General features: G+C 44.4%; 1 protein-coding gene across 9 annotated transcripts in view; it reads left to right on the forward strand.

Annotated features, from left to right (window-relative positions):
- The window catches only part of SRGAP2 (SLIT-ROBO Rho GTPase activating protein 2), a 284,242-nt gene that overhangs the window by 126,656 nt on the left and 133,849 nt on the right, over positions 1 to 23,737 (forward strand). For all 9 annotated transcript variants that reach the window (XM_045049283.1, XM_006942921.5, XM_003999427.6 and 6 more), the window contains exon 3: positions 14,235 to 14,427. In XM_045049283.1, the coding sequence (XP_044905218.1) occupies positions 14,261 to 14,427 (167 nt within the window). In that variant the 5' untranslated portion in view covers positions 14,235 to 14,260. The remainder of the gene's footprint in view (positions 1 to 14,234; positions 14,428 to 23,737) is intronic.

Raw genomic sequence — 23,737 nt, forward strand, 5'->3', positions numbered from 1 at the left:
CGGCCATGTTTGGCACTGTGGAGGACATTCCTGCCATCACTGAGTGAAAAAAGCTCTGACTAGTGAGCTAAAGAGAAAAAGGGAAGAGAGAAAGTGGAGGGAGGGAGTGTGGACAGCCATTTTGAGTTTCCTTGTAAGGAGAAGGCAAGATGGAAAAAGTAGCTCCAGAGGAAGGGGGAGATCAAGGGAAATTGTGTGTGTGTGTGTGTGTGTGTGTGTGTGTGTGTGTAATAAGATGGGGGAAAATCTAAAATGCTTGTTTCCTTATGGGAATGATCTGGTAGAGCAGAAATGATGATATAAAACATAAGTGTATGATTTGGTGAGCAAGAAGTAATTTTATAAGAATGGCATTATGCCATATGTACTTTAAAAAATAAAAACAATTGAGTTTAATTTTGCTTGAATTTAGCAGCAGGAAAAAAAAAAAAACTCAGATGTGAAGGCAAAGGAACCGCTGACCGTCTTGTAAACGTTTCTTTGCCATGAAAGATCATAGCTCTTATTACCAGCTCTCTCAAAGGCTAAGAAAATGATTAGAAAAATCTTGAGGGGGCTGGATTCATTATTAATATTTTAAACTACATTTTTAGCTAAATCTTCACTTCGAGACAAATTGGCTGATTCCTTGCCTGGCAGGATTAAGTGATTCATGTTCTTACACCTTCTTGTACCTCTCTTCCCCATCTCCCAATTTTTGTAGCTTGTCTGGATTTTTGTTTGTTTGTTTGGCAGAGTTTCTAACATTTACATGCTGCCCTGCACGCTCTCATGTGTTTGTTCTTGGTGTTGTGTCTACTGCGTGTTCTTTTTACCACGGCGTCTGTGTTCCTGTGGTTTTGTTTTGATTTATCTGCTGGGTACAGGATTTCTGCTTCTCAGGAGGGGTTCATGGGTCTATACAGGCTGAGGTCTTCTGAGTGTGCCAATGTTGGTGTCTTTTTCACACTTGAACGGTGACTCAGCTTGCTGTAATATTCCTGGATCACAGTTATTCTGCCTCAGAATTTTTTTTAGAACATGGCTCCATCATCTTCAGGCCTCAATCGTTGTTGCTATGGAGAAATCTGACCCCTATTTTGTTAGAAGCGTTGCTGTTTCTCCACTACTTAAATGATTCTTAAATGATTCTTTCTTTATAGTTGAAGTTCAAGATTTTAGACGTCATGTGTCTTGATATTGATCGTTTCATGTACATTTCCTGGCATATGGTATGCTTTTTCTACCTGCAGATTTAGTTCTTTCATTTTAAGGAAATTGATCTGTATTATATTTTTTTGGTTATTTTTTTCTGTCCTGTGTGTCTTCTTTTGTGTTTACCATGAGGATCTTAAGACTTTTTTTTTTTTAACATGCCATTAATTAGATTTTTAAAAACCTTTAATTTTGAAAAATTTCAAACTTCTAGAAAAGTAGGGCGAATAGTGTCATCAACCCGCATGTATCCATCGTCTTGCTTCGATAATCCTCAGCTCACGGCCAATCTTGTTTTATCTCTATCCTGCAGCCCCCTGCACCTCCCTCCTCACTCTGAAGCAAATACCAGAACTTATTCACCTTGAATATTTTAGTACTTATCTTTGAGAGATAAGAACTCTTTTTTTTTTAACTTAACCACTAATAAAGTTCATCTATTCTGTTTTTAATCCATTTATTATATATAATGACATTGCTTCATTGTGTTAGATCAGCAGTTTTTTTGCTCCAAAGGTCCAGTGGGTGACTGTAGTTGCTGGGCGTCAAAATCAGGAAGGCGAAACCAAGGGGACGAGCGGGGAGCTCTCTCTGGTGTGAATGGTGATATGTTGGGTTGGGCGGTCACAGAAGCTGCATAGACAGGAAGTGCCCACTGTCTCCTTGGCATTCTCGGATTTCGAGTGTCCACGTGAACTGTGGAGGGAATGGGAGGAGGACCCAGAATGTCCAGTTTTTTTTTTTTCCAGCAAGAAGTGAAACTTATGCCCTTTCTGACTTAATAATAACCATGAAGAAGGAGCTGAGAGGTTTGAAGACTCTGTGTTCTAGTTCTGTTTTTGGTGGTCATGTGGTTTATTGCCGAGCTTTTTAAATCTGTAGGTCAAGAAATCAGTAGGTCATGAAATGAAATTAGTGGGCTGCAGCCAGCATTTAAAAAGACACAGAAAATGTGAGTTTGTGGCATGTACTAAGGATATGTATTGTTTCAGGAAACTTCTGTTTTGTGTATGTGTGTGTGTGTGGGGGGGGGGGGTTGGCTTGTGAAAGTTTGGAAGCCACTAATTCAACTCCTATTTCTATACTTTCTTGTCCAGAAAGTTCTAGGATCAAAGAGCCCATGAGACAGATTTGATTTAGGTGTTGAACAAAAACACACATAGTATGATGTACTTGGAACCGTTCAAATTAGTTTACAAATATTAACTTATAAAATCTCTAAGAGGGTACTATTATCATGGAACTTTTACACAAGACGACATTGAGGCACAGAGCGGTTGAGTAAGTTGCCCAGAACACACAGCTAGTAAGTGGTGGAGCTGGCGTTTTGAGCCCAGCCAGACGGGTTTCCAAGCAGATTTTGCCCTGCTGCTTCTCCAGGTGAAAGCATCTCTAGGTGGGGGTATGGACTTCTTCCTGCTCTTGCCTTCAAGAAGAGATGAAATAAATAAAGTGTTTTTAATTAATTAATTAATTTATTTATTATTAAGAATAAATAAAGGTGTTTTCCGACTCCACCCCCCATACATACTTAAACATTTAGAGCTAAGATGGTGAGAATGAAGACTTTTATTTGTTAAATTGAAGAAATTCAGGGATCCCTTTTATTAACCAATATTGCCAACCTAGAACTGTAGGATTCCAATGTGAACGATAACCAAACGAGTCCATATATCAGCCTTATACACAGATGCAGGGGAGTGGTTAAGAGCGCTGATTATAGAATTAAACCCATCTAGGTTCAAATCCTGTCGTGATCTGTGACTATCTGGGTGACCTCAGGCAATTAACTAACCTCTGAAGTCAGTAGTCAGTAGTCCTTTGTCTGTAAAGTGGGAGGGATCGTGGTTGACTTTGGAGGAGGCTTACCGGGCACCAGGCATATAGTAAGTCCTTTATCTCTTCTACCCTTCGTAACAACTCACTGGTGTGGCTGCTGTTACAAGCTCCATTTTATAGTTAGTGAAACAGACTTACAGAGATTAAGTATCTTATCCAGGGACACACAATTAGCTTGTGGCAGAGCTAGAGTTGAAGCTCAGGTCTTTCCGAATGCAGAGTCCTCACTCTTAACCACTCTGCTTTACTGCAAGCTTACCCCATAGGGATGTTTTGAGGATTAAATGAGATCATGTGCCTTTACACTTGAATAGTGACTCGACTTTCTATGAGCTTGCTTGGCTCATAGTAAGTACTGAATAAATGGTTTCCGTGCTCACTATTGAATGTGTAAGACGTGCCTGTGTGTAACTTTTGTGGAGACAGTTTACCTTTCCAGAGAAAATAAACTGTAGTCAACTAAATCAGTTCTTACAACCAACTAATCACTTCACATCTATACTGAGTTCTTGAAAAATAATTGGTTAGCTATTCTCAGGGATCTCCTAAGCAGATACTTTCACTGGAATACATTTCATCAAGGAAGGGACTGTCTACACAGCATCTAGAACAGTGCCTGGCACATGGTGAGTATCTTAGTCTGGATTTCTTAGAAAATAGAGCTGGAGGCACAAGCTTACGGTTTATTTGGGAGTGCCATTCCAGGGAAGCCGGAATGAGGAGGAGAGGGAAGTGAAAAATGGCACGGAAGGAGAGCAAATATAAGGGACTGCTTGTAAACTGGCTACAGGTTTGTGAGAGACTGATGGTTTGTCTTGTGGGACATCTTCAGAGAAATTACGCGAAGCTACTGCACCTCTGAACAGTTCACTGGGGAAAGGACGGAGAAGATGCCATTTGTCCGTTCCATCTCCTATTGGTTGAAGGTTGACTACATGGAGCTTCGGCTCTCCTGTGCTTCTTGGTCACATGGCTGGTGGCCGAGGAGGTCCCTGTGAACCTATGACTCAGTGGCAACAAGGAAACCCTGGGCTGGGACTTGAGAGGCACGCTGCACGGGTACAGGGCAAGGCGCTGTCAGGCTGGCCCACTAACAACTTGAAGGACCAGTGGTTCCAGCCGGTCAGCCAGGCAGTTGTGTTCATCTTGGGCGATGTATAAACTGGGTCTGGCATAGTAGGCTCTCGATAGTGATAGACTCCTAACTGCCAAAGGGAACACACTCTGCCCTGCTTTCTTATTTAAGTGATTTGCAGTTACTGACACTTGCAGATACCTCTTTCACTCTTGCTCTACTCTCCCATCTCCTCTTCCTATGCTTTCCACCTAAATGGGGGTGTCACCAGGCCTAGGCTTACTTCTCGTTCATTCTGCATGATTTCTATGGGCCACTGTGTTCACTTGTATAATTAATTTCATAACTTCCGTCTACTTGCTGATGGCTCCCAAATGTCTGTTTCCAGACTTGGCCTCTCCTGGGAGCTCCAGACTGGAGAATAAAACTGTCTTTTCCAACAGGAAGTTCCACAGGTACTTCAAAGGCCAAGTGAATATCCTGGTCCTCCACAATCATCTTTGTTTATGCCTCTTCCCAGCAACGAACAGGTGCTCAGTCCGTGCTTGTGGAACTAAAACTGGAATGATGTACTGATACTACGTGCCAAGCTGGATCCTGCACGGAATGAAATAAACCTTCCAGAGCCAGCTCTCTAGGAATTTAGGGTCTGGATTTTAATATTGATCCAGTTTGTTTTCAGTTCGATTGTGTTGGAGGCTTGAGCAACGTACAGTTTACCGTTGTCCATTACTGTCGTGAACGTTTGGTCTTTTGAGGATTTGACTGGTAGGAGATTGCTTGGGTTTTGACTCCCTTATGCTACCCTTTTGCAAGACTCTCCTTACCTTGCTTTGTTGACGTTTATAGAGCTTTTTTGAACCTTGATTGTATCTGATCTGGATCTTTTTGAACCTTGGTTGTATCTGATCTGCATCTTGCTCCCCTCTCTGCTCCTGACCCCCATCTCACCCCATACCCTTTTGACTGCAGTGTGGCACTCAGAGCCTGCTGACCGGATCTGCCCATTCCTACCTCCTTCCCTTTGCTTTCCATCCTCTGTCACCGTTATATCTCCATAAATCCTCAGCTCAAGGCCCCAAGATGGGCTCAAGTCCACACTGGCTTATACTGATCTCCTCCTCTCTGAGCATCTCAGCCATTAGTTTGCACTTAGCATGCACGGACTTATCCTGTTGAATACTTTTGCATTTAGTTCCCTTATTTTCCAATCCCTTTTGGATTGTAAACTGCTTGAGAGTAAGACAATGTCTTATATTTTCTTTTGTGGTCCAGTGATTCATCACTCAGATCTTTGCACAGAGGCAAGGATTTGCTGGATTTCTTGGTTGATTGCTGTGGTCCTTGAGAACCAACATCTAGTTAGCCTTCAGCAATAAATCAGGGCCATCAGGTGACATTTCCCAGAGGAACTGTTGGTCATCTCATCACATTAATACAAGTTAATTCTGGACTTCGGACTACAGGGATTTTGTTGCTTAAACATCTCAGGCAAGGCCTATGAGCTAAAATTACTACTTTGGCATTCGATGTGGCAGCTTGTTCATTTGGGAGCCTTTTGTCTTTGACTTTCCATTGAGTCACTTGAGAGAGCCAAGGTGGCTTGCCAGATCAGTCTCCATGATTAAAGTTCATTGAGACATTCCCCTTCACATCCTCCTGCCCCATTGGCTTTACGAGGTTCCTTTCTATATCTTCACTGGAGGGCTTGCAAGTTAACGGATGACTGTGTGTCCTTTGGAAACTCTTAGGGCCGTTTTTCTCCTCTTCCTTCCCACTGGCTGCTTTCTCTTGGTCTCCAGGGCTGTATGCATTGGTTTTCTGTAGTGTGAATGTAATACAAGGGGAGGGGAGGTTCTTTCTTTAATAACTTTGGGATATTCTACAGCACGGGGCAGACAGTTTTGAAGATGAGCAAACTTAAAAGTTCAACAGAGAGAACTGTAGTCAAAACGAAAGCCAGGGAAACCAGGACTTCACTCCCACCTTCCTCTTCCTGCCAAGATAACTGTCTTACCTTTGAATCCAAAGGTCTCTCATCTGTCCCCTTTGCTCACCACTGCCTAGGGAGCGATAGTATAGAATCACTAGCTTTGGGACCACTGGCTCTAAAGTGTGCATTATTTCCAATGGTTAGAGTAGGTACGGACAAGGATTTTTCCACTCATGGAATTCTCCTGCTCATGTTGACTTCTGTAACCGTTCAGCCTGGGTTGCTCATTAATGCTCACTCCATCTCTTAATTTAGAAGGTATAGGAATCCATCCAGCAGACCTCCTCTGATCTTCCTTCAGCTCTGTTTTCATCACGACACACACTTTCACTAGCTCCATTTCTGGCTGCTGGAAATTTGAACTCCTCTGTTTGCTTTTGAAGCTACTGCTGTGTACCCTTATCTCTGACCAGGCCTCAAGGTACCCTTTGTTCTAGCTAAGCCATCCTCCTCACTACCTTACAAAGAGGTCATGCTCGAACATTCCCATCTCTTGGCTTATATGTTCCTCTGGAATATTGTCTCTTCACCCTTCCATTTCATGGGTAGATGAAATTCTACCCATCCTAAGAATGTGAGTTCCGACTTTGACTTGCTCCCTTCTTCCCCTTCATTCTCTCCTCTCCCTTCTTCCGTCCACAAATTTGAAGGCCTGCCAGATATTGTTCTGGGTCCCAGGAGTATGCTGGTGAACTGAAAAAAATTCTTCAAGGATTTTAGTCTTCCTCAAGAAACCTTGTTTTAGTCATTTTAGTCCTCACTGCACTTTCTGAGTCCTCAGAACTTATACTTGTAGTATTTATTCTTAGTTCCAGGTATACAACATACAATATACAATATACAGCAACATAAAAATTTATGTAGTATGACATCTAGCAGAAATATCTATTAAATAAATATCCAGCATAATTTATGTAATATAATTTATGTAATATATTAATGTATAATTTTTGAAAATGTATATTTAAATCCTATCTTCACAATCAGATTATAAGTTTCTTGAGTGTAGGGAACTTCATGCTTCTGAGAGCTTCAGAATCCCTCACTTTATTCATTCGGACTTCATTGTTTCCAAGGAACCAAAAATCCAAAGCAAACTATTTTAAGCAAAAAGTGAATGAGTTGGCTTATGAGACTAAAAGGGCCAGGGATAGGGCTGGCATCTGGCCATGACTTGATTCAGGGCCTTGAGTTTCCTTTTCCCATTTCTCAGTTCTGTTTTCTCTGGGTCAGCTCCATTCTCAAAGATGCTTTCCAGTCATGGTGACAAGATGGCACCAGCAGTCTCAGATTCTCATTGTCTTCAGGTCTTAAAGCTCCCAAACAAGGCCTGCAAGTAACGTCCGCCATCTTTGGAGAGGGCAGAGGTGGAATCAGCTTTACCAAAAGCACACACGGACTGAGGGTCAGGGAGATTATATAGATGCAGGGAAGGAGAAACAATAAGTATCTATCACATCCACATATTCTGGAAGCTTAAGCTATTGTCGGTTGGTTGCTTGGATTAACTCATGTCTAGTTCTTTGTTGTATTTAATAGGGTAAAGGAATGATGAAAAAGTCTACCAGTCACTCTTTGAGGAAGAATACTTGCTGTTTTCTGCTTCACCGAAAATAGCTTGCTTGTCTTTTCTTGCAACAGCGACTACTCATATATAAGTGATAGTGGTGATCATTGAAAGAAATGGTAGAGCAGGTAGACTGGAGCTGATATAGGTCTCTTTTTTCTCTGCTCTCATATCACTATGTGCATACGTCGTAGTTCACCTTGTTTGCTACAGGTGTTTCACTTGTTTCTTCTCTACGACCAGGCTAATTTTGAGGAAGAACTTCTGTCTATTCTCGGAGGACCTGGAAGGTGCACAAATAAATTTTTATGATAAGAGTAAGTAAGAAAGGACATGGCTTCAGGCCTATATCTGCAGCTAAAATAGCTATGTGATCTCCGGCAACGCCTTTCCCTTCTCTGGTCTTTGATTCCATCATCTGCCCACCAAGGATTTTTAAGGGCCCTCCCGTTACTGAGTTTGTAGAAAAGCAAACCAGTAGGGTGAAGAGCAGGACTTGGCACGGCATCTCAGCATTTTGTTTCCTTGGGAACAGTTTTGATAGGGGCTGATTACCCTTGCGATAAGAGGTCTTGGTAAGAGATATGGAGGGTAGAGCCCAATGAAAGCCTCAATTGTCTTCTTATATAACACAGGCTGGAAAGGTACTAGGAATTAATATTCCTGAGGTGGCTGAGGTGACATCATGTGTTTGTGAAAGGACTAAAAGCAGGTGAGGCAGATTTTGTGGAAAAAGACTGGCAGTCAGTCTGAGCTCCCAGTGGGGAACATGGGCTGATCTCATGCTCTGTGTTCTGAACAGAACCTGTGGGAGTCATAGCTCCCGTCCCTTAGGTGCCAGCCCATCAAGGAGAAGGGGAGGACCTGTGTTACTCTCCTGAAAGATTACATGTTTCTCTCAGCCTGCCCTCCTATCCTCATTTTCTCCTCAGAAATGTGGTACTCATAAGGAGGGGGTTTTGTGTGACTTAATTGGAGAAGACTCCTGAAGAAAGAGATGAATTTTGAAAGAGGGGAAGAAAGGGACTAATATCTCTGGGTCGAAAGCAGCAGACTGAACAAAATTCCCCTACACCCTGCTGACTGGTGAATTCCCTGGGTGTTCTCTGAAGTGAGGACATTTTTCAGAGGACTGCATCGCCTGTGTTGGCAGATGTTATATAATTTAGAGTCTACGCGATTGTAAGTGTGGGAGGGCCCTGACTGTTTTTGTTAAATGATTGGTATCCTATTAATTAGGGCTAGTTTTTCTTCTAATTTTATCCTTCTTGCGACCCTTGATCCTCTTTCGAAAACGGAAATGAGCTTCCTTTTCACTCCCAGGACAGGTATAGTTAGGATCTCAGCTGTGGCCAAGCATGGACAAGGAGTCAGCACTTTCCAAGGGAAGCTTTGTTGGATGTGTCTGCTGATCCCATATCTGAACTCATGCATAAAAACATTCCTTGCTTGGTTTTGATTTGACACCCTCCAGAAAGGATGGAACGGTGATCTGCCAGTAGAGTTCAGTGTCATGGCCAAGCTTGCGGTCCAGAGGGGCAGTTTCCAGGATTTGCTTTAAGAATGTTCAGTGCAGAACTGAGACCCAGCGCATGCAAATGGAGAAATGGAGACCAAGGGTTCCTTCCTCTTTCTGGTGCCTGTCCGTTGGGGCCATTTTCCCCTTTGCTGGCAGGATGGTGCTCAAAAAACATGCTATTTGGTGGAGTTAAATTTTTTAAATGAGATGTAATTGATATACCATAAAATTCACCCTTTTTAAAGGTATACAAATTCAGTGCTTTTTTTAAGTACATACACCAAGTTGTGCAACCGTCACCACTATCTAATTCCAGAACAGTGGGGTTAAATTTTGACTTGGATCTTTGAATGAGATATCAACCAAAGGTCAATTCTGGTTTTCAGGAAACTAGTTCTAAGGCTTTGGTTCTTTTTACAAGGGAAGCTACAGAAGTGTCATTTAAAAAAAAAAATTATAGGGGTGCCTGGGTGGCGCAGTCGGTTAAGCGTCCGACTTCAGCCAGGTCACGATCTCGCGGTCCATGAGTTCGAGCCCCGCGTCGGGCTCTGGGCTGATGGCTCAGAACCTGGAGCCTGCTTCCGATTCTGTGTCTCCCTCTCTCTCTGCCCCTCCCCCGTTCATGCTCTGTCTCTCTCTGTCCCAAAAATAAATAAACGTTGAAAAAAAAAATTAAAAAAAAAAATAATAAATAAAAAAAAAATTATAATAGAAAAAAGAGTCAGAGGACGTGAAGTTTTCTTCGGCTTGTTGTTTGACTCCTTTCGCCTGACTGTCTTTTTCAGTCTTTGGTCTTTGGGTTGGGACTTATCCCCACGGCTATGTTATAATAAAGAATATCCAAGGCAAAAGTAGTAAGACTGGCTTTGCCTTCTTTTCCTGTCTCCTCTTTGTCAAGCCATGTCTCATTAGGGCAGCGCGTGGGCCTGTTCTGTTCTTTGGTACCATCACCCACCATCACCGAGCTCAGGGTCTGACACACAGTAGGAGCTCAGTAAAGATTTGATGAATAAAAGGCTGTGTTAGGTGCCCAGGGGAGGTCGTTTTGGCATTATCAGTCAAAGCTCATGGTGACCTTTGTACTTTGGCTTTGTGGATGGCCATGGAATCCATTCGCACCCTGAGATACAGCCGCTTCTAGAAAATGAGAGCTTGATTTCTTCCTGTGTAGTTCTGGCGGCAGAACCGACAAGGACGCCCTCATCCCCAGTTCCCAGGAATGCTCATCCAACTGTAGACTGGATTTCTAAAGCCTTCTCGAGTTGGTATGGCCAAGCACAGTGTGGGTGGTGTGAGTGTGTGTCTTTGAGTGTGCACCCGCATGCACGTGCGTACTCGCCTAAGCACACGATGGAATTGTGAAGAATTCCTCCGTGTTTTTATAAATCGTCCCTTTCTTCTTTCTGCCCCTGTAGTTTATTGGTAGGCCAGGGTGCAGAGGGGCCTCCAGCCTGGGCACAGGGCCCAGGCGAGCCGGCCTTCAGTGGCCTATTGTTTTCGGCCCCTTATTGCATGGACAGAGGGCTGGGGCTGGCACAGCTGCCTTCTTGGGGACCATTGTTTGTCTTTTTGCAGCAGCAGCAGCAAAAGTCTGAAGCAGCACATTTTGCGCTGGACAGAGCAGCCATTCTGTTTTAGAGCTGCAAGCCTAGAGATGGCGGTGGTTGGAGTCTCCCTTCCTTGTCTGCGTGGATGCCCTGAGGATGGAGACCAGGGAGGCTTCTCCTTCTAGGCAGGTTGCAGGAGAGGGGAGATGCTCAGTGGAGGGTTTCACAAACCAACCACAGTGGCAGGTGGTATCTGTTAGCAGAGATTCTTCTGTTCCTGGATCGGGAGTGGAATATCATTGCGTTCTCACTTTCTGTGGCCTCTGGGCATATTGGCAGACCTCAGCGTGTGCTCCCAGGACAAGGAAAGCACTTCCTCCAAAGTTGTCCTGTAGAGTAGATCCAGGAAGCAGGGAAGGGACCCAGCCCAGTTGTGGACTAGTTGAAACATGGGCTAGTTACCGAGTCAGTGGTCTAGTCCAAACTTGATTCTGAATCACCCCCTGCCCAGCTGGAAGGTAGAGAAGGGGATGTTCCGGGGGTGGGAGCCATAGACACTGTAATTTACCCAGAAGTACTTTCAGAGACTCCAGACTTGTGTTCTGTTTCTTTTGTTTCCCTGACCGACCCACAGTCAGCCTCTTTGACAAGTTAGACAAGCCTTAATTTAGCTTCAACACCACTTGCACCTAATTGTATGACCCTTTGGTAAATGACTTAACAGGTCTTATTTCATTTTTCTTACCTGTGTTATCAGGATAATTGGGGAGACCAAATGGGATACTTGTGGGGATTAAATGAGATGATGTATGTAAAGCCCCATAAAAGGTGTTCGGTAAACACATGCTCCCCTTCTCTCAGGATCCCTGAGGGGATGCCTGAGGGTGGGGTGCACTTTGTATTGTGCTGCCCACTAGAGGCACCTGAGAAAGTCAGGGTGGAATTCTGTGTTGGTTGGATGTGCTTGGGGGCTTCTTAGGTTAATGCACATATTTCAGAGGCCTCCTATAAAGTGCTAATTCCTGGACAGGACAACCCTGGGGTGGCCTATCTCTGGAACTTCATAGGTATCATGGGAATTTGCCCAGCCCCCTCTTGTTTTGGTGGAGGGTGGGCATCATCCATTCTATCGAGTTCCTTTCCGCTCTCCTGGTTAGTGAGATTATTGAGGGGAAGTCTTAGGTGAATTATAGGGGACTCAAAGGGGGCTGACATCCCCTTACCCATCCACATCCTCTTGCAAATCTGGGACTGACTGGGTGGGCTCTTTGTCCTAAGATGCCCTGATTCTTCCTTAATGAACAAGTTGTAAGTAATATCATTGAGCATTGTGAACGTGGTCTCCACCCATAGTTTGCCCATCCAGTGGCTACTACTGCCAGCTTCTACTTCTGCCTATCGATAGGCAGAAGGGGTACAGATGCCTCTAGGAATAGTTTTGACAAGGGCTGTTGCCTTTAAGAGGCCCAGAAACCCCTGGCAAAAACTAGATGCCTGATATGCCCTCTGCAGCTCTTCCTCCCAACACCCTTGTAATCAGACTCCCCAAAAACACAGAACAAGAGAGCTTTGATGAGTGATGAGGTAGGCGGCTTTTCTGCTCAGCCTTCTGTCTGCTTGAAACAATCCTCCGGTGCTCAGTTTCAGTTCAGGTAAGGTTACTGTAAGGTTTGATTGGCATTGGCGGTTGGCGAGGGGGAGGCATGGGGATGCAGAGGGTGAGAACCGCACTTAGAGATCACCCGAGATCACCCATGAAGTACCAGAGACTTATGCTACATTCTGATATGAGTAAAAACAGAGACAAAAATGAAGATAAGGATAGATTATGGACCCCTAGCCACTTCAAGGCAAAGCTAAAGGTGCCATTTGCCTATCCATCATTGTTTTGTAAGCGTGGTGGGCAGAACTTTCAACATCAGAGCTGTGATCCTGGCTTTGCCTCTGGTTTATCCACAGCTCAGGTGAAAACTCTAGATCCCCCCATCACCCCTGCTCCCATGCATTACATAGCATAGGCAGAAAGCGTTGTTATAACCCTGCTATTATGGAAATGAATTTGGAGCGTGCATAAGGAAAGGCATAATAATATAGGTGCTCTTTTTTCCTGGGACTGGAGTCATTGCCACAAGCGAATGCACTGGAGCTGAGCAGGCTTGCTTGCAGGGAAAGGGATAAAAGAAATGGCTCCATTGCGGCTCAGATGGGGATTGGGATATAACTTCAGCAGGATGTGCACTGCAGACCTTCTCTGAGCTGAAAAACAGTCTGCTTTTGGCATGCTGCTTCTTGCGGGTGCCAGGGCTCTTGTCAGTAACAAATACTGTATTGCATTTGAGGCAGATCTGGTTGCATCTGGAGCTACCATTGCTGCGGTCCCAGAGAGGGTGTTTGCTAGCCCTGTGTGAGGACTCTTGGCTAGGCAGAAATCTGTCAAGCTAGAACTTCACCTGAAACATGTCTAACTTTGACACAGCAGGGGCTCTGAGCATCACTGAGGATGAGGCAGCCGCTGTATGAGTGATATTTGTTGAGAACAAATGAACTTCTTGAAGATTGATTGACATTCTGTGATTGGAAACTATGGAATCTGATTGACAGTGAAAGAGTTGCTTGCCTAGAAGTCTGGTGCTTGTTTCATTCTTGATTGCCACTAGTTGACCTTGGGCAGGACCCTGTCTCCATTAAAATATCCTGACCCTCACCCTCCCTCTTGGAGATGTGGAAAAACTTGTGTTTATGTATTTATTTTTTAAGTTTATTTATTTACGTTTAAGAGAGAGAGAGCACGAGCTGGGGAGGGACAGAGAGAGGGAGACATAGAATCCGAAGCAGGCTGCAGACTCTGAGTTGTCAGCACAGAGCCCGACGCAGGACTTGAACTCACAAACTGTGAGATCATGACCTGAGCCAAAGCTGGATGCTCAACCGACTGAGCCACCCAGGCTACTTGTGGAAAAACATTTTGAAATGATGGGAGAAAGTATAAAAAGTAGGAGCTTGGGCTCTAGAGTCAGTCTCTCTGGTTGAATCCCAGTTACATTACTTTAATAGCTTGACTTCCTTAAGAGTCAGTTTTCTCATCTTTAAAATGGGTGTGAAAGTAGTACCTTCCTAATAGGATGGAGATAAATCATTAGGCTCTCAGCCAAACAGAACCCAAATTCTGGCACTGTGCCAGAAACACAGTAAATTGCTCAATAAATGGTAACTGAATATTAAGTGTCTAATAAGCAGTTTCTCTTAAATGATTCAGCAGACTCCTGGTTCCAGGTTCTTCAGGGGTCCAAAAAGAGTTGGTGGAATTTTTGGAGGTGCTTCAAATGGTGCATACAGCCGTTTTAAGCTTTCGGCTTGTTGTTTTATTTTTTTCAGTTAAAGGCATTAAGTTCCCACCTGAATGGAAGGGGTCAATGTTAGTGTGTATGTATTTGGTTTTGTTTTGTTTAGTTTTGTTTTGAGGGATTCCACCTGACTGGCCGGCCTGGTTTCTGTTGCAGAGATCCGCACTCAGCTCACAGAGCAGATGAAATGCCTGGACCAGCAGTGTGAGCTCCGGGTACAGCTGCTGCAGGACCTCCAGGACTTCTTCCGGAAGAAGGCGGAGATCGAGATGGACTACTCTCGCAACCTGGAGAAGCTGGCCGAGCGCTTCCTGGCCAAGACGCGCAGCACCAAGGACCAGCAGTTCAAGTAGGGGCTCTGGTTGTTTCGTGCGGAGACCTGAGACGGGGCTTGGGGCGGGAGGGAGGCAGGGTGTGGCGCCTACACCCTCCTGCATTCACGACGGTGCCCCGGGGACTTCAGGTTGGCTGAGGGCTGAGAGCCCTCTGGGACTTCTTTTCCAGATTGGTCTTTCGTGCAGGTCAGGATCCTGGAGAGCTCAGAAGAGATGATGAATTGTGCTGATAATAACAGCAGACACTTTCATAGTTCTTCCTATGTGCTAAGTGTGGTTCTATGGGTTTTTATATGTATGTTAACTCATTTAATCTCCACAGCAAGTTCGTATGTTGGTTATTGTAGTCTCCCCAACTTACAGATGAGGAAACTGAGTCATAAGGAAGTTAAAGAACTTGCCTCAGGTCTCTCTCTCTCTCTATCTCTCTCTCTCTCTCTCTCACACACACACACACACACACACACACACACCCCTCGTACATCAATATCAATCAATATCAGAGCTGGGATTCAAACCAAGACAGTCTGAAGTCTGACTCCAGAGTCTCTCTCTCTCTCTCTCTCTCTCTCTCTCTCTCTCTCTCTGAATCTCTGAGTCTCTCTGAATCTCTCTGTCTCTCTCTCTCTCTCTCTCTCTCACACACACACACACACACACACACACACACACACACACACTCCTAGTACATCAGTAGCAGAGCTGGGATTCAAACCAAGGCAGTCTGGCTCCAGAGTCTGTGTTCTTAACCATTTCGCCAAACTGTCTTTAACTGGAAGAAATGAATGATGCTCTAGCATACATCTGACTCATTGCCCAGACAGTTGCAAAGGTCTATCCCTTGCATAGTATTTTATGCAAGTGACCCATTCACTCTGTTCTCACTGCTATTGCTGTAGTTTAGATCATCATTATTGCTGTCTGAATGATTGCTTTACTTACTGTATCATCTGCAGCAGAGGTTCTCAACTCTGGCTTCATATTAGAATTCCCTGGAGAGCATTTTGAAAATGCTGAAATCTGGGCCCCCTTCCAGAGCAATGAAGTCAGAATCTCTGGGAGCAGGGCCTGGGTAACAGTATGGTGTAAAAGCTTCCCAGATGATTCTAACGAACAACTAGTGTTGAGGACCACAGTGTACAGCTTCTCCCCGTTCCAACCTGCCTGACCCACTGCTATCAGATTTAGTTTTCCAGTAACACACTGGGGATCCCGCGGTTTCTCTGTGCAGTGGCTTCCCACTGTCTGTGTTCTTGACACTCAGTGTGTGGTCTCCCAATATCGGCACCGCCTAGGATGCTGGGAATGCAGAATCTCAGGTCCTGCTCCCAGATCTACAGCGACAGGATACTCAGGTGATTTGTGTGCACATTGGAGTTTGAGAAGTGCTGCTCTGTTTACAAGGGTATACACTCTCTGGCTTGTTCTTTGAGCCCCTGTACATCTGACCTGGACTAGCTTTCCAACCTTACTACCTGTTGTTTTTTTCCCCTACTATACCATAGCCAAACAAAGCATTAACTCCAGTGGACCTTTGCCCATCCTGTTATTTGAACTTAGGTACCCATTATTCACATCTATGCATGTCAGGGACATACCTGTTTTAAGAATCATGTTCCAAGAAGCTTTCTTGATTCTCCCAGCAGAATGTTCTCCCTTTTCTGAATTCTTACAGCATTTTATTTGTTCTTTTATTAGGGCAGTCAGCGCTGTCTGCCTTATATTATCTTCTCTTAGTGGACTATATAAGCTTTTCTGATTCGTTTTCCAGTCTCCCATAGTGCCTAGTGTAATATGTGGTATATAATAAACGCTTACTAAGCATTATTGGATGAGTAAATGAATGAATGAAGTTATAAATGAATGCCAAGTGTGTCTCATTTTCCTCCATTTTCTATTTTTGTTTATCATATCACCCTAATAATTTGGGACACAAATTACCCTTAACAAACCAGCTCTGGGCAATGAATATGGAGAGGCTAAGTTTGAGGACAACACGTGACACTCTCAAAATAAGCCAGCATGCGAATTTCCTCCACATGTTTTGTCCTCAGAGCTCCTTAGCTTTCCCAAGTTCTGTTCTCTTTACATAAGCAATCCTAAGGGAATAAAATGTTATTTTAGTATATGATGAACGAAGATTTGGGAGAGAAATCATTTGCTTTAGAAAGAGGAGACTCAAAGTTGGATTTATTCTGTTGGTAAGCTACTCCTTAAAATCGCATTTGATTTTTGGGACTATATCATATTTTCAGCTCAAGGACATATTTGCTACAAATTAAGGTACAGATGTGTTCATCTGTAAGTCAGCTAAATTGCTCTGATTAAGATCACATGCAAGGAATAGGGTGTTTTCTCCAAAGCTGGAAGAATTGAATTCCCTTCTCATAAAGCCTGGTACCTGGCTTCATTTTCCCCCAGACAACTAGTGGGTATTTATTAAGAGCCATCTGTGTACTCTGTATTGTACAGGCATTGGAAGATACAAGGGAAGTTTATTGTGTGTCTCCATAGGGGGCCATATCTGGCTGGGGAGGAAAGATTTTTAATACAAGAAGCAACTAGAGAGTAAAGCAATAATGATCTCATTAAGAAATCATAGAAATCATTGGTTGTGTGTAGAATAGAGACGTGATGAGAGGTCAGAGATAAATCATCAGAGAGATACATAAAGGTAATGGAATAGTCAGGAGAGTTTCCATGAAGCAAGTGGGACTTAGGCTAGGCTTTAAAGGTAGATTTGTGTAGGAGAGAACCACAGCACGTGCAGGTGAGAGGAAGCAGGAGCGTTTGCTGGTGAGGGGGTACAGGAACCAGTGAGGGACCCAGCTTCATTAAAAGGAAGTTCCTTTCCCATTCATTCAGCAAATGTCCATCACACATTCCTTGAACTCCTTCAGTCCAGACACTGGGCCTTGGGACATAGTGGTGAGCTCGCGCTGTCTCTTGCATGCGGCACGTACAACAGGATGAGGAAACGGGCATTGAACAAATCGCACAGTTAGATCAGTTGAGGTAAGTGTTGAGGAACAGAAGTACAAGGCGCTAGAAGAACTTGTAAGGGGGACTTCACTCCTTTTGCTGTCACTGTATGGCTAGTTTACTTTAATAGCTTCCTGTCTGATCTCCTGAGTAGCAAGCTATTTACCCACCAAACCCCTTTTAAGTACCTACTGGGTGCTGCCCTCTGCACTCATTCCGGTGGAGACTCAGGTGAACTCTGGATTCCTGGCTAACCGAGAAGAGAGACACGTGGCAATGTCGTGAGCAAAGGGCTTCAGTAGAGGTCGGAGTGAAATATTATGAGAACATAGATATTTACAAAAGCAGTGGAAAACAAGTTTAGGTAAGTGGAGTAGACACCAAATAACAGCTCCGTGATAGACAGGCAGAGGAGTTCAGGTTCGACGCGACAGCATGGTAATGAGGGCTCTCAGTTCTTGAGTGGGGAGAGCAGGAGGTAGAGTTTCTGTTCCTGTAGGAAAAGAGGAAACAGCGCGGGACTATTGGCAGCCTTGCCGTGTTCGTTTATGATGTGTAACGGGGTGGGTGTGTAAAAGATCATGTCCACCCACCATACAAAGTGCCACAGGTGCACTGGGAAGAGACATTTCTTCAGGTTGGGGACTGGGCGGGGCTTCGTGGAGGTGAAGTTCGTGGATGGGAAATGGGAAAATACAAGTGTGAGTGCTAGGTGCTGGTCCAATGGCTTGAATTCAATTGAGACAGTGTAGAAGTTCTAGAAAGAGGATAGAAAGATGGGGGAGGAGGCATTTCAGGCAGAGAGAACGGGAATGGTAAAGGCACAGAGCTGGAAAAACGAGGCCGGTGGGTAACTCATCCGTTTTGCTGAAGAGCGGAAATAACAAATGCAATCGTGAAATAAGCTTGGAAAAATTGGTAGGGGCTTGATCACAGTGGTCTGGGAGCACCAGGTGATAGGGTTTATTCTGTAAGCATGGGGAGCCATTGATAGTTTTTGAGCAAGGAACATAATTATGGCTGTGCTTTGGGAAGGTAACTATGGCAACACTGCGTAAGATCAATCGGAGGGGAGAGACAGGGTAGCAGGAGGCCTGTTGAGGAGTAATGGCCGTGAGCCTAAGGTTAACATGGGCCTAACCTGAAGTCGTGCCCTCGGAAATAGAAATGTGAGGGCAAGAAGCGATCAAACTCAGAGAAACTAGGACAGAAGAAGGGCTGTGGGTGTCCTGGGTCTCTGGAGTGGTAACTGTACTGTATTTTCATTCAGCTGGTGCAGTGTAGCCTCGATTTTGCTGACTCTAGGGCTGATCCCTAGAATAGTTCATTCTCTGCCCAGAGCGTCTCAGCGGGCACTCGTCACCTCCCCCGGAGCTGTAGCAGCTGTTGGCCCAGCAATGCCATGGATTTGTCTCTCTGTGCTGCCAGGAGAACAGCTGCCAGCGGCAGCTCTGGACAGACGCGTCTTAGGGACCTGGAAACTATTCAAGTCGGGCTGGGGTAGGGTGGCCAGGGCCAGAGTCCGTCTATATGGACCCGCCGCGCCCTTTTCCAGACCAGTGTCTCAGCCTGGCTGGATCTCGGCCTCTCACGCTCAGTTTGATTGGTTATTCAGTTACAGTTTTAAGTGACTACATTTAGGGACAAACATTGCCGGACTGCTTTTTTTTCTTTTTCTTTTGGACAACTTCTTACCCTGGAAGCCATTAGCCTGTCACTCTTTGGCTTTGCTTCCTATTCTGCTTTGCTCCTGCTCACCTTTTGTCCTCTCCCACACTGTGCTCTGTGCAAACACCCTCATTAAAGCCCACACAGCTCTGACTCCATTGCAGAGTCTGACCCTGTGGTCCCATCACGCTCCTTCTCTTCCCCCTCCCCCACAGAAAGAGTGAGAGATGCTGCACATAGAACTACATAGTGTTTATTTGATTCCACCGTATTCTGCTTTGTTTAAGATAGGGAACATGGCTTCCTCCATCCGTTTGAATTGTGGGTGAACCCTCTTCATGTCTGAAATTCTATCCGCCTGGCTTGATTAAGAGCAGAGATAAAATACTATGTGAGGGTAGGAAGTCTTCCTAGGGAAGATGTTCTTGCATTTTCTTTGGCTCTTTGAAGAGTATAAATGTATTCCTATTTGTTGCTGAGCCTTTGATTGTCTCTTTTAAGTGGAATCTGTGTTAATATTGCTCAGCGGGACTCTAATTGATAATGCCTTGGCTGGTTTTTTGTTGGTTTTTTTTTTTTTTTTTTTAACATGGACTTGCTGTAAATTACCTTTCAGTCTTAGCTCACTTGGTTTTGATCTCCTACTTTTAATGGCTCAGTTCTTCTTCTTCTTTTTTTTTTTTCCTGTTGAGTCTTTAGAGGAATACTCCTACATTGCTATCCTGCTGTGTCCTTTCCAGAGACCTTATGCTACTTTAAAACCCACTGCCAACATTTTTTCTGTCTTTCTTCCAGCTTTTTATTTTTCTCAATAACAAATATTTGTTGAATATTTTTAAGGTATTGTTCTAGACTCTAAAAGGAGGGAGATCCAAAGAAATAGAAGTCGTGGTTCTTTCCCACATGACTTTATAGTCTAGTCAGGGATAAATTGTACCTAAATACAATAGCACAACTTCAGTATAAGGCAACATGTGGTAAGTGCCAAGTGTGTGCTATAGAAGGGATGGTGCACAGTTGGAAGGGTCAGGAAACTTCCAGGGAGGAAATGGAATCTGAACCAGACATTGAAGAAAATGGACAGGATTTTGATAGACGGAGACAGAGGGAGGGGAGGATGTTGTAGGCCGGGAGGGGCACAGCCGGAGGAAAATACAAAGCACCAGTGAGTAGACTGGTTTGGCTGGTTAACAAGAGTATATGGAAGAATTGGACAAAGGTAGACAGGACCATATTGTGGAGGGCCTTGACTTTTGGCTAAGGTTTGGTGCTATGCAATAGACACTGGAAACCACTGAAGGTTTGAATAGCTAGTTGTCCAAGCCGAGGCATGAACTCTGCTTACAGAAGATTGACCTTAACCTTAATGGTGGTGAATTGCTAAATGACTGGAAACTTGAGACGGTGACACCAGTTGCCACAGTATATAATAAAGATCTAAATTAGGGTGGGATGGTAGGAATGAAAAGAATAGAAATTGATCCTTTGGGCCATTTAGCAAATATGTGTTGTGTTCTTACCATGTAACAGACACATGCCAGGCAGGACAGATACTGCCCCCTGCACTCCTGGAGCTTACAGTCTAGAGACAGATGGAAAACACCTGGTGCAGGAAGAATCTACAGGAATTGCTGACAGATGGGATTCAGGTTTCAAGTGAGCTCAGAAGCACAAAAGAAAGAGGGCTGTGAAGTTTCTTTTGGACTTGGGTGACTGGTAGATTAATGGTGCCTTTAATAGAAATACCGAAGTTAGGAGGAGTTGTTTTTGAAGGGCATATGAGAGATTTGGTTTTCGGATGTGAAGTTTAAGACACTGGAAGGATATCGAACATGAAATTTTCAATAATTGATAGAAAATGAATAGCTGTATTCAGGGCTGAAGTCTGGGTTGTTGGTAGATATTTGGGCATGTTCATAGAGAGGTGATGGTCGAGGCTGTGGCACGTTCTGATTTCCAAGGGTTTAGGGGGAGAAAGGGGAAAACATCTTTCATATTGTCTGTAGTACTCAGATTGCAGAGAATGAAAAGTGATTTAAAAGATATATTTGTGCGTTCATTCAATTCGCATTTTGGGGACCAGGCATTGCTCTAGGTTAGGGATGTATCCAAGACAGTATCCTATTCTCACTAACATGAAATTAGCAGGACATTAAAGGGACACATGGAGAGTAAACCTGCTTATTTGGCTGCGTATGAGTTGTGCAACTACGGGAAGGGAGGCGAGGGAGCAGGACCCAGGTATCTCAGGAATCTGGTAGACATCAACCTGCAATACGCCTTTCAATGGGAGGTTAGGTACACAATTAATTAGAGGGAAATTCTTGTAGAGTCCATGTTCTTGGCCTTGGGCCCAGTATTTGACTGTGCACCGTCTCTGTGGTTACATCACCCATTGCTGATGGATTTTTCCTCTGGAGTTAACTTCAGAGTTGTTCATCAGCCTCACAGGATAGCATTGGGTTGAAAAGCAGAGTCAGTTGGCCATGGAGATTGTTACAGCTGTGATTTCAAATCAGAAAAGGGTGGAGGACCAGAAAGTTCCTCCTTGAGTATGGGGTGACTTTGAGAGGGAAGTAGGAGGAAGCGTGAAGTTGCCAGAAGGGAGAACCCCTCACTTCCTGGGACCAGTGTGTCACTCATTCATTTTGGACATATTTGGGAGCTGTTTGTTCCCTCAGGGGAGGTTTTGCCCAGATGTAGCATCTGGTGTTGAGCAAGGATTGGCTTCCCTTTGCCATGGCTCAAGCTGCCTTTATTTAGAAACGAACAAAAGGTCCCCTGGTGACTTTCTTGCTGGCCTGCTCCATACAGAACTTAGGTGGTGGTTGGGTCCTTTTTGGAAGACTTGGGAGCTCTCCTTACACATGAACAGAGCAGGATAGAAGAGACACAAGAAGGCAGTTTGGGGGGGTGGGCGGTCAGCAAGACAGAGTGCTGGCCAGTCTTTGGAACAGAGAAAGAATTCATTTGCAAGCTCTTTGGGAGGCTTTATAACTTAGCAGGAAAAGCTGAGCGTTTAATCCAGACACATTTAGGTCTGAATCCTGACTCTCCCGCTTACAGCCGTGTGACCTTGAGCAAATCACTCACACCCTTCTAGCTTCAGTTTACTCGTCTATGAAATGCAGAGAGTAATACTTACCTCAAAGAGGTTGTTTAAGGATTGGATATAATATATGTGAAGCACTAGCCTCATGCCTATAACTTACTAAATGCTCAAAAAATGGTAGCTGATGTAATTATCATTGCCACAGAAGGAGTATAGTTTGGTACTCAAGATCACAGGTTCCGGAACCAGATTTCCTGGATTTGCAATCTTAGATTTCCCACTTACTAGCTGTGTGATTTTAGATGAAGGTTCTTAGTTGCCTCAGTTTCCTCATCTGTAAATTGAGGATAATAATAGTGCTCATGGAGTCATTCTGCTGAGTAAGAGAATTAATATATGTGAAGCCCTTAGGACAGCACTTAGTACATAGTAAGTGTAAATAGCAATGACTTCTTTGGGACTCAGGAGATGGGACTGAACATAGTTACACTGGGTAAAACCCTGATAGATTAGATTTACCATTCATTTCCTGAGTTAAACATTTTTTTTTTAATTTTTTTTTTTAACGTTTATTTATTTTTGAGACAGAGAGAGAGCATGAACAGGGGAGGATCAGAGAGAGGGAGACACAGAATCTGAAACAGGCTCCAGGCTCTGAGCTGTCAGCACAGAGCCGGACGCGGGGCTCGAACTCACAGACTGCGAGATCATGACCTGAGCCGAAGTCGGCCGCTTAACCAACTGAGCCACCCAGGCGCCCCGAGTTAAACATTTTTTTAAAGTTTATTTATTTTGAGAGAGAGAGAGCGTGCACACATGCAGGGGAGGGGCAGAGAGAGAGAGAGAGAGGGAGAGAGAGAGAATCCGAAGCAGGGGCTTGATCCCACAGACTGTGAGATCATGACCTGAGCTGAAATCAAGAGTCGGATGCTTACAACTGAGCCACCCAGGCACCCCCAGAGTTCAGCATTCTTAAACGTGGCCCCAGATGATATCATGCCAGTCTCCCTTTTCCTCAGTGACCCCTGTGAGTGGGCCCTTGTGAATGACAAACTCATCCTCCTTCCTGATTTTTATGATGTGGCTGTATTGGCAGGAAATATGCAATTATGTCACATAATTATATGCCCAGTTCCTATAAAAACTCAGCAATTGTACATTTTGTCCTATAAGCTGTCATGTTCACAAAGTGTCATGAGCTACATTAAACCAGGTAGTTAATCCTGGCATGTTACCTTTAGATCCAGACTCATAATCCTCAAGAGGAGGAAATTTGTCTTACGCTCACCCTCTGATTCCCTTGTCCTCACAGAGTCGCTAGTTAGCACTAATTACCAAATCATTGGGTTTCCATAAAGGTATAGTGCTGAGGTCCCAATTGCCACCTGGGTGGATAAAAGCACGCCGGTCCTGTTCAGCCTCCTGCCGCGGCCACCAACCATACCAGCCGGCCAGCTCTGTCCCAGCCTCGGTCCTGAGCATCACAGATTGTGGTTTACTGGGTTGCCTCCTGAGGCCAAACAGAAGCTCCTACGCTTCTGCATAGATGGCTTTGTATTATCCTTTTAGGGTAGGGAATGATAGAGGGCAGTTGGGAGCAAACATGCTTTAATGAGCAGTTG

The sequence above is a fragment of the Felis catus genome, chromosome F1, assembly GCF_018350175.1.
Source record: "Felis catus isolate Fca126 chromosome F1, F.catus_Fca126_mat1.0, whole genome shotgun sequence".
In the NCBI taxonomy this organism is placed as follows: domain Eukaryota; kingdom Metazoa; phylum Chordata; class Mammalia; order Carnivora; family Felidae; genus Felis; species Felis catus.